This window comes from Tinamus guttatus, unplaced genomic scaffold (assembly GCF_059628265.1).
Source record: "Tinamus guttatus ecotype Peru unplaced genomic scaffold, ASM5962826v1 Tinamus_guttatus_pri_ptg000459l, whole genome shotgun sequence".
In the NCBI taxonomy this organism is placed as follows: Eukaryota; Metazoa; Chordata; class Aves; order Tinamiformes; family Tinamidae; genus Tinamus; species Tinamus guttatus.
The window spans coordinates 2726024-2737151 of NW_028288993.1; the positions used below are offsets into that span (position 1 = coordinate 2726024).

Sequence of the window (11128 nt, forward strand, 5' to 3'; positions counted from 1 at the left end):
TAAGCAAGCTTTAAAAGAGTCAGACTTATTTGGGATTTTGTTTTGTTCTTTTTTCCTTTCCAAGCAGTATGTACTTTTTTTGTATGTGTATTCCTGTTTCTTTTCCCCCATCCTCCCTCCCTTAGCTTAAATAAGGGCTTTTTCCCTCCATTTTACCTTTTTTAAATTTAGTTACTTATTTTGATTCTTTGGTTCCCCATTGACTTTGTTGAATTCTTTTGTTTTAACACAAATTGCATGCTGATACTCTTTGCATGATCTCTAAATCTTCCCATTATTATAGCAGGGGGAAAAGAAGTTTCTGCTTACTGTGGATTTTTTTCAGGGATATGTGCTTTGTTTTCTTCTTCTCTTTCCTCTTTTGCTTTCTTTCTTTCTTACCTTCTTTCTTTCTTTCTTTCCTTTTGTTTCAGTGCATCATGACGGTAAAATTTCTGGGTTTATTTAAAAAAAAATCAAAGTAAAACCAAAACCAACCCCCCCAAAAATATTCAAACAATGCCAAATGGCTTTTTTGCTTTCAGATCTCTCAGTCAGGGTCTTCTGCTGACCTCTTTACCAAAACAGACAGCCCGCTTGGCAACCTAGCCAGCCAGAATGGAGAGTATCATGAATATGACTCAGGAAACGATACTTCCTCCCCTCCCTCCACTCAAACGAGCTCCTCCAGGTCAAAGGACAGCCAGGAGAAAAGAAGTCTAGTCCATGATGGCTTTGGCCATGCCTTCTCGTCCGGGAAGCCCAAACTGGCCAACAGCGATAACAGCTCTGATTCAGGAAATTCCTTCACCAGTTGCTTTTCCCAGAGCAAGGGAACAGCTTTGGAAAACCTGTCTCCAGATGCCCAGGGACAAGACGGAAGGTCAGTGATTATCCGTAGCTGCTACTGGCAGCCACATACCTGGTACGTTGTTGCTGGAATGGTTCTGTGTTTCCTGCCCGGTTGCCGGTTGCAGTGGTGAGCTGGTAGGAGGGTTTTGTGGTCTGGATGCAGTTAGCCATAAATCAGACCCGTGGTCTTGCCGGTCTGGAGTCCAGGCCCAGCAAGGACCAATGCTTCAGAGTGAGGAGAGAAATGAAAACCCAGCTGTGAGGCTCAGGGAGCGGCATGTGGCTGCTCTCCTGGTGCCAGTGTGGCCAGCAAGGGATCGGAGCCAGGGCCGAGCTGCGTCCTGAGCACAGCCCTCCTGAGCTGGTCATGGCCATGCAAAAGAGCCATTGGCCCTTGTGGGACAAGCTAGGGGTTGGAGGGTTGCCATACAACCTCCTTCCCTCTGTTTACCATGGGGAAGGAAAGGAGGCAGGATTCATTTTCCCTAGAACCATTATGGGCTGTTTTTCCTCCTGTCCACTGAGCCAAATCCAGTCTGTCCCTTCCTGGGTCGTTCAGGACTGGTCTTGGGTGATCAGGTGGCATTTTCTGGGAGGAGGCAGCACAAGGAGAGACAAGTGCTTCATCGGCTTGGGATAACCCAGAGCCTGGAGGCTGGGGAGGCAGAGCTGGAGCCAAACCCCAGTCAGATGACACAGGTCATGGTCAAGGGAGAGGAGCACATGGCAGCCTCTAACACCTCCCCTTCCTGGAGGCCCTGGCCTTTTGCCAGGTACATACTGGGGTTACAGATATCGAAGCAAAGCAGCCGGCACCCAAGGCAATGCCTAAGGCTAGTGGTGTTAGGAGCTCTTTCAACTCAGGCCCTCAGGTCTTCCGACCTGAGTCAGGACATGGTCTGGTGCTGGAAGTGCTGAATCAGAGACAGGGAGAGGCAGAGGAACTGGCATTAGGAAGAACCAGCTCTGGATTTTCAGCTAGCGAGCAGTATTTTATGACTGTGGGTACCTTTCACCTTGTGACTGCAGTGGGACAACTCCACCCTCGCACAGGTAGATCCCGGATAGCGTGTGGGCATTGGTTGTGGAGGGGTGGCTCACCACTGCGTAAGGCCCAGCTCAGACCCAGGCTACGTCCCTTGGAGACGGGGGGATTCGTGCAGCCTCGTGCGCAGGCAGCGGAGCGCTCGCACTCGGCTCCCACCGTGCTGCTTCACAGCCAGGCCGGGTCGCACGCCTTTGCCCTGCCACACTCTGCCTTTTCCTTGCTCCAGGATTTCTCCCCACCTTGCTCCATGCCCAAGGGCTTGTACAGCTCGCTGGCCTGGCCCACACTCTGCCAACCAGACACATCTGCTGTGTCGGTCATGGAGCAGAAGATCTGCCATCCTGCAGGACCTCAGCAGAAGGCACCAACAGCACCTTAAATCTCTCCCACAGCCTTTTCCTGGCACCAGCCTGGAGGGCGGCTCTTGTACCGCGACCTGTACAGTGGGTCTCCTGCAACAGGAACTTAGGAAGCTGGGAGGTTTTCTATCTCCAGGTGGGGAATGGGAGGACAGGAGTACTGTTAGCTGAAGTGTGGTGCTCCCCACGGCCCGGGACTGGTCCCAGCTCAACCACAGCCTCAGTGGCTGTCCAAACGTATGTTTGCAGAGGGTGCCTGTCTCTGTATCTTGGCTGCTCGGAGAAGAAGCGAACCTTCCTCCCGTCCCCAGCGCACAGCTCCGCGGCGCGGCCGAGCTCCCGCAGCGAGTCCTACGCCAGCACGGGCTGCTCCTCCCCCGGCTCCAGCCGCTCCAGCTGCTCCCGCTCCTTGCACCGCAAGGCCTCCCCCAGGGACTCCCGGAGCAGGTCCTGCTCTTCAGGGAGGAGGTAAGGCCAATTCAACCATCTGTTCCTGTGACACTTCCCTGTGAGCCTGGGTTCAGAGCAACCAGTTGCAGCCTCACCTGCAGGATCTTTAACTCTTTTCTGCTTCTTGCCTCTCCCCAGGTCTTATTCACGGTCCCCCAGCTATTCGTCCAAATCCTGCAAAAAAAGTCCCGGGAGCAGGAGCTCGAGGCCTCGTCGGAGCCCCAGTTACTCCCGCTACAGCCCTGGCAGGTACAGCTGTCTCGTTACACCGTGCCTGGTGCCTCGTGCTTTCCAGTTGCCTCCGTTGCTTGGTTGGACTCTTGTGTACTTTCCGGTTCCTTCTGGCAGGCTCAAACTGCTCTCTCACCTTTCCTGTGGGCAATTTTTTCTGCTGTTCCCCACAAGCCGGCTCACGCTCCACGCACTGCCTGCCTGCTGATGGCAGCAGCAGTAATTCCCTCGCTCCTGTGGGGCATGTTGTGAAAGCTTCATGCTCTTAAAACATTGCTCCCTGTGCATCTCCAGGGCCTCGTTCCTGCAGGCTGTGACAGTCTCTGCACCTGGAGCAGGAGGGTGTATCCCCTGTGTGCCAGGATAGGGCCCTGGAGCTGAAGGGTGTCGCTTTGCGGATGCCACTGAGCAGGGAAAGGGGCGTACAAAATTCCAACCTCAACCATTCCGTGATTCCGTGAAATGAGCTACACTCCACGAAGGGCCTGTGCAGACACGTGCAGGAACTCAGCACAAAACCATAGCAACGCCGACACTCGTTACGGAGCGCTCTGCCGAGGCAGCCCACCCCTGCCCGGGCCCAGCGCGCGGCTGCGTCTCACCCCCTTTCGCAGCGCAGCCAGCAAGAGCAGTTCTCGTGGAGCTGGGGAAATGCAGAGCGCGTGCACAGAGCTGGGCACACGGCAGCCACGTTAGCCCGGTAGTGCAGGGCCACGAGGACACACTGCTGTAAACTTCCAGGCAGCCCACGGTTAGCGGGTGCCCATCTGCCAGGCGAGAGGAGTGTCTCTCTGCCCAGCTTGGGTGGGTGCAGAGCTGATGCCACCAGAATATTTTGCTTGGAGTAGATCTCTTGGAGCTGAATGTCCTCCGCTCACCTGTTCCTGCATGGGTGATTGCTCCTGTGTTCAAAACCCACACATGCGATTGCACAAAACACAGCAGTGACAGTTTCCAAACTGGCTCTTCCTTAGAGATCGCGAGAGAGAGCACAAGTACAGCTCCAGTGAGAAGGATTCGCACAGGGAGCGTGGCCGGAGGCGGCAACAGAGATCCTATTCACCCCTGAGGAAACGCAGGAGAGATTCTCCCAGCCACCTCGAAGCTCGGCGCATCACAAGGTAAGGGGACACACTCCTGTCCCTTGAAGACAAGCTGAGATATAGCTGCCTTGGGGGAAAATGGGATCTCCTTTGGCCCTAGCCCTCAGCAGGGAAGGCTGCTCCCCCAGCTCCAGGAGGAGACCCATTTTCCTGGGCCGGATCAGCGTGCATTTCTGCCCCTCTGAGAGCCCAGCATTTTGATGCCAGGACTCTTGGAGATGAAGGGAGAAGGAGGCAGAGATTCCCATTTACAGCAGGTAAAGAAGTAGGGCTGATAAAGTAAGAGCTGGGGCTGACCCATCAGACAGTGGGTGGATCCCACCCCAGACTTTCCAGGGAGGATATTCATTGCAATAGATCTCCCACAAAGGAGAAGATCTCCCACAAAGGACACCCTGTCATTCCAAATATGGAGTGACAGAAAGCTTTGAACTTTATTCTTCCCTGTCCCTGTGATTTCTCTAGCCCTTGAGCTGAGGCTGTTCCAAGCAGAGACTATGAGAGAGCCTGGCCTCATATATGGTGCTTGGGGCACTTCCCAGGGCATGTCCCAGGGCTTTGGAGGTGGTTGGTTTGGATTCCAAGGCATGTCAGCCATCCTGCTCCCTTCCCTTTCTGGGAGGTGTTGTGCCAAACAACTGCACAAAAGCAGAAATGCTTTCTGGAGAATTTGGCAGTGAGTCTGTCTTTGTATTACAGGTAACCCAGGTCTCTTTTTGTCCCCACAGTGCCCGCAAACGCCCCATCCCCTACTACCGACCCAGTCCATCCTCCTCCAGCAGCGCCAGCAGCTATTCCTCTTGGTATAGCAGCACTAGCCGCTCCCCCAGCCGGAGCCGGAGCTACTCCAGCTACCGGACAAGCCGGAGCCGAAGCTGGAGCAGCAGCAGTGACAATGGCAGGAGCCGCAGCCGGAGTTCAGGCCCCAGAAGCAGCCGCAGCAGGAGCAGGAGCTATGACTCAGGAGGCAGCACCAAGAGCCTCCGTCGGTAGGGAGTGCCGGCGACGGCGTGCACGCCGATGATGTCTCCGAATTCCTGGCATTCTCCGCTTCCTTCCCACCTACTTGGCCATTGATAATGATCATCCCTGATACTGATGTGGTGGCAGGGCCGGATCCCCCTTCTGCAATTCCAAGTAAGAGCCCTCGTGCACGTGGCACGGAGCATTCTCAGAAGCAGGCAGGACCTTGCGTGGCCCCGCAGAGTGTGGGGGGACGTCCGCGCTCCCCAGGCCAGCACCAGAAGGAGGGTCAAGGCTTTACAGAGGGTCTCCAGGGACAGACCTGCTCCATGCACCGCATCGTTGTTCCTTCCATCCGCTCTCCAATCACTAGCAGTTGGTCCAAAAGTAAAAAACTAGCCACTTGCTTTTGTCCCACCAAGCCAAGAGCCATCAAAATAATTTCTATTGGAGGGAGAGACATGGTTAGGGAAGAATTGGGTGGAAGGCTTCGGTGATGAGCGTGGTTGATCTGCCAAGGCAAATGCTAAGGCAAATTTGGGCCTCTCCTCCAGAGTTTCTGCCCACTCTGCAGCAGGCCTCTGCTATGAGGGATTATTTATGTGTTGCCAGTCAGCCAGTCCCTGCTATAAATAGAAGGCTAGAAATCCCTCCTGACGTAATTCCTGGGGAAAAGAAAGCTAGCCCCCCTTCCTCCTGCCTGTTCTTCCCAGGCCTGGATTAGTCTGCCAGAGGGTCGTGTTTTGTCCCCGTCAGGGCTGTGGCTCTCTCAGGAGCAGCCTGTGGAGACCTGGTGCACACGCAGGGCCAGGGGTGCAGAGCCGGCACCACGCGGCGCTCCGAGGTGCGGGGGCAAGCGCAGGATGCAGAGCTGCGGGACCCAGGATGGGTTTGCACTCTTGGAGGGCCCCCTTGCAATCTGGAGGTCGTTTGTGGGTTTTTTTTTTTTCTTATAAGAGAATCCTTGCCAGGGACTTTGCCTGGCTGGTGGGGCTATAGGGAGACAGGCCCCTGGGGTAATTCCAGCACCATAGCCTGGCTGAGGGGTGTCGCAGCCGCACGGCCACCCCAGGCACAGTGCCAGCTCTCCCCGTCCTGCCCCGCGGGCAGAGCCGGCGCTTCTGGTCTTCACAAGGGGCATCCCCAGGGCCGAGGTCACCCTGTCCCAGGGCAGGTCCATCCTCTGTGGCCTTTACGCCGCCGCAGCAGGAGCGGGGCCGGAGCCTCTCCGCCAAGCCGGGGCGCACGGGTTTAAGAGCCCGTGCCAGGGAGTCTCGGCTTTCCGTTCTTGCAACAGGCAGCAATTTTCAGCAGCACTTTTGGGGGGGATTTCAGGAAGTCGTTTCTCCCTGAGCCTGTGAGGCTCCCCTGGAAGGCAGAACCAGCGGGCGCAGCCGCCCTGGCGCTCCCTCCTCCTTCCCGGTGTTTTCCGTGCCATGGCGCCAGGGGCTGCGGAGCGGCCCTGGTTCCCGCCTGCCCCCCGATGTTCCTTCCCTGCTGCAGGCAGCACCTGTGCCCCTGTCCCGTCCTCGCTGGCAGGATGGCACCCGGGGCGGCCTCTGCTCCGTTTTTCGGAGGAGCCCGCGGGCTCTGCGGTGGCTCTGCTACCCTGGGCCCCGCGTTTTTGTCCCAGTGCCAGAGCTGCCAGCCCAGCTGCCTGGGCAATGACTGTGTTTTGCAGGGTAACAAAGGCTTCTCCCCACACAGGCTGAGCTGGTGCTGAGAAGTTTCTTTCTCTTACAACACCTGGGTGCTTAGAGAAGCTAATTTGGGATTAAGCCTTCCCTCCCTCCCTTTTTTTTTTTTTCCACCCCCTCCCCTTCCATCCAGCATGCTTATTAACGAGCTGGAGTTAATGAGTCAAGGAGGTGTGCCTTGTAAGTGTCACAAAAGAGGGCTCAGTGGAGGCAGCATCTGCTAGAGGAGAAGGAGGCGGGTAAAGAGAGACCCAAACTCAGCAGCCCAAGTTCCTTGTAGCCAGGACTACCTGCAGCCCCTGGCACAGGCGAACAGGCCCAGCCGCACGTGGAGGAGGCCGGGCGCAGGGTGCATCTCCCTTACCCGATTATCAAGCGTACAAGGACGTGTTGTCTGTTGTGTAACCCATGCTGTGGTGCTCGCTGCGTCCCCGGGTGGTGCAAGAGGCAGGTTTGTGCTGGGGGTTCCTCGCTGCATGGAGCCTCCCCCTGCCGATCCCTTTGGCTCTGCCTTCAGCTCCAAGAGCCGCCCGCTCTCCCTCAGACACCCCTTCCTGCCTTGCTCTGTGCAGGTGTTTGGAGGCTGGGGACGGGGATGTGTTGCTGTTGGGTGGGTGCGTGCACCCATGTCACTGTTCAGGGCGGCTCTTGATGCTGATAGATTTAGGAGTGCAAGTCCCAAGAGGCCACCTTGCCCGGGTGGGAGAGGCCGTTCTTGGCAGGGCTGAGGGAGCTGGTTAAAGCTGTGTTTGAGGACACAGAAATGGGCACGTGCTGTGAAGCACTCGTCCAGGCAGCAGTGGGGTGCCCCACTGCCAGTGGTCTTCTGCAGCAAGCTCCCTTCTCTCTAAAGGGCTGAAAACCTTGTGTTTCTTCTCCAAAGAGGGTCTCCTAGCTCAGTTTCCAAATGCCCCATCCTCCTGCTCCCTGGGAAGACCTGATCACACTGACTGGAGACCAAACCCCAGATCTAGCACTTCTAGAGGAAGAGCCTCATACCCGTTAGTATCCCCTGACACGCAGTGAAGCAGAGAGCCAGGTGGAGAAGAGAAAAGGGAAGCTTTGTGCACCCCGTGTAAATACGAAGACACTACAGGGAGCCGAGTCCCCTGATGGTGGGGACAGGTGAACAAAGCACCGCGTCGTGGGAAGCAGCGTGCATCAACCATGGGAAAAGAGCCGCCCGCACGCGCTGCGCTGCGCTCTGCACCAGCCTGCTGCTCTGCGCTCCGAGGACTGCCCCCATCTACGGTCCATGGCAGCTAAACTCTCCTGGGGTTTCCCGGTCAGACTCGCATTGGAGTAAACCTCGTAAATTATTTATTTATTATCATTATTTTATTTTTAATTTTATGTCAGAATGGATGCAAGTGGTCGCCGTTAGCAGTATTTATTTATTCTATTTTGGGGGGAACAATAAGTTATTTTGGGATCTGTTTGTTTGTTTGAATGTATCCGTGTCACTGTTCATGCCTGAAGGTCTGCAGCGCTGGCCCGTGAGCCCTGTGCCCCTGGGGCAGGTGGCTGGAGCCAGCGCAGCTCCTGGCGCAGCTTGTGGCCGGGCGCTGCAGGCACTGGGACCGCTCAGTTGTGCTCCCTGGAGCAAGATGGAAGTGCATCATGGTCTAAGGCAGGCAAAGGAGAGGGGGTTGTGGTCTCTGGTGTGTTTTCCTGTTAAAAATCTTGGGTTTCTTGTTAAATTTAAACTGGGAGCCAAGAGCAGAGGCTCTTGGATCTTGCGGAAGAAACGACACGGGCCCTGCGGCTCCCGTGCCCTTGTCACCGAGCGGACGAGCGGAGGGGATTTGCAGCGCCGCGAAGGGAAGTCTCGCCCGGCGCGCGCGTGCCCGCACGGCGCGGCTGCCAGTTGGCTGGCACCGCTGTTTCCCTTGGCTCTCACTGCCAGGGCACCACCCGAAACCCAGCTCTCCGAAGGGCGCTGCTGGTTTCCCTGGGAGGATGCCGTCGCCAGGACTTCCCAGTGTTTGTTGTGGAGGGACGACCCATCCCTGAAAACGACAGACGTGAGAACGAGAGAGAACAATCTGTACCCCAACCTCCGGTGACAGGGCCTAACCAAGTACGTGCACATATATATGTGTCTATATATGTATAGGTGCATGTTTATATGTGCATACCCATGTATATTTTTTTCCTCCATGATGGCGTGTATTTCTTTATTTTTTTTAATTATTTATAATTTTCAGTACAATCCGAAGCATCGTCCTCCCTCTTGGATGACAATTGGATTTCCTGCCCCTTTGCGAGAAGCCCATGAGCTTTTCCATCTCTGTGCCTTTTGCCAGTGCTTTTTTTTTGTTTTGTTTTTGTTTCTTCTTTTTTTAATGTTGTTTTGCTCAGTTTTTACTTTTAAGAAATTTTTGCTCTACATTTGGCATCCCAGATCGCTGTCCTGCAGCAGAAACACGACGTGGTCATTTCAGTGTGTGCACATCACTGCTCACTTGAGGCTGGCCAGTTGCTCCTGAGCTCAAGGGATGCCCAGGAACATCTGCAACCTCATGGAGAGTATAGCAGCTTCAGGAAAACATCTCGGATGTCTTCGGGAAGCACTGTCCTGGAGGGTGTTTCCTTCTCCATTCGTAAGGGCACTTCCCTGCCCACAGTTTTGTTTCCAGCCCCCCAAATGCCGATTGCCTTTCCATGGCAGAGCATGGGACCATGCACTGGGTTTTGCTATCCTGGTGCCAGGCACTGCAGAGACGATCGTTCAGCTTCAAATATCTCCCAGGAACCTGGGATTCCTGGGGCTGCTCTCACCTCTCGCTGGATCCTACCTTGTCCCAACACCTGTGTGAGGCCAGTTACCCCGCTCCAGCAAACCCAGCACGGTCTCTGCAGCGTTGCTGAAAAGCCAGGATGAGGGGTATTCCCAAGCACTGCCGTGTACTTCTTTTCTTCAAGGATTACAGCACTTGGTCGTTCTTTGCTTTATGATGATTGCAACTCTTTTCCAATGTTTTTTGTTGTTTTGAGGGACTTAAGTTGTACCAAACTGTTGTCTGCAATAGCCAATCACTGTTATTTTGCTATGCATTGTACATATACTGAAAAGGCTGAGAGGACTTGGCCTATTATTTAATATTTATTTCTTCTATTTATTGAGCTTTACTTGGAGCTGTTTGGGTCTTGCCACTGGGTCCGTGACAACAGGAGCCCTTCATACTGAAATGTTGCCATATACATTGGAGAGAGGTTGTCAGAGAGGCAAGTTGCTGAGGAGGCATCTGGCAAGGACATGAGGCTTATATGGAGCTAAACCATGAAAATGAACAGAGTGAGGGAAAATCCTCCATCCTTTTGCACCAGTTTCTGTTAACAAATCACAGTTCTTTGGAGGGCCTCTAAGTATTTTGAAGTGACAGGTTTTTATTTTGAGCTGCATTGCTGCTGGAGAGCGTGGGCTTGCTCTTTGTCCTCTGTGCTGTACAGTGCAGCTTGGATCACCAAAGATACCCCGAGATCTGTGATTTCTCCCCACTGATCCCTTCACAGCTCTTGGTGGTTATTGTGGGGAAAGGTGAGGGTTATTGCCCCTTCATCAATGCGAGGAAGAGCTCAGGGTAGGCCAAGTGGCACCACATGCTTCTACTGGGTGCTCAAGTAAGGCCCTGGGATCCACCCCATCGTGTCCTGGAACCGTGTTCCTTGTGTTTTGCCCTGCTTTGCTTCATTCCCAGAGCTTGGTGTTTTAAGCAGGGGCTTTCGCCAAAAGGGAGCTTGGGCAAGGTGACCATGGCAGGAACAGAAGGAAGCCTCTTGGACCTTCTCTGAAGCGTTACAGTGAATGGGAGCTTCCCTCGGGCCTCCTCACCCTGGTTTGAAACAAAGCGTGGGACACACCAGAAACTTGAGTGGTTTCACTGTAACTTCATGAAAATACAGCAGTCTCCATGGCAGCTGGAATGGGCCGCACTTGGCCCTTCCAGGCCTGGTGCCCAAGATTCAGCTCCCATCAGGAGCTTGGGAAGCAGCTGAGCTGGAGGAAGTGGGAAGTGTGTTAGCTCCTCCTGGGACACTGCCAGGAGCAGTGGAGCACCCAGCCTCCAGGCAATCAGGCTATTCATTTTAGCAAGAGATGGGTTTAGGTGACAAGCTGAAGACTTTGTCCATTAGTACCCAGTGGGTTTTATTACTTCCTTACTAGAAATAAATGATTCCTATGACTTTTGCTGCGACCTACGCATGACCAGGAGGCTCCTGGAAGCACTGCTGCTTCCACTCTTGTGAGAAAAGCTCTGTATTTTGTTTTAAGACATCCTGCTTGGCTTCTTAGGAGACAGCAGGTGGTTTTGTCTAGAAGCCCTTGGTTACTGGTGCAAGGATGTCACCTCCAGGGCACTGAATCTCATGTAGGAAAGCTGAGTCACTGATTTTTGGGCTGTTCCTCAGAAAACAACATCCTGAACCTCCTCAGCCCGCGAT

At 54.4% G+C, this 11128-nt stretch overlaps 1 protein-coding gene across 1 annotated transcript in view; it reads left to right on the forward strand.

Moving 5' to 3' along the window:
• Positions 1 to 5591, forward strand: part of SRRM4 (serine/arginine repetitive matrix 4) — a 28976-nt gene extending 23385 nt beyond the window's left edge. Inside the window, exons 9-13 of the mRNA XM_088532298.1 lie at positions 525 to 862; positions 2488 to 2706; positions 2827 to 2937; positions 3894 to 4040; positions 4751 to 5591. Of these exons, the coding sequence (XP_088388424.1) occupies positions 525 to 862; positions 2488 to 2706; positions 2827 to 2937; positions 3894 to 4040; positions 4751 to 5015 (1080 nt within the window). The 3' untranslated portion in view covers positions 5016 to 5591. The remainder of the gene's footprint in view (positions 1 to 524; positions 863 to 2487; positions 2707 to 2826; positions 2938 to 3893; positions 4041 to 4750) is intronic.
• The last annotated feature ends 5537 nt before the right edge of the window (positions 5592 to 11128 follow it).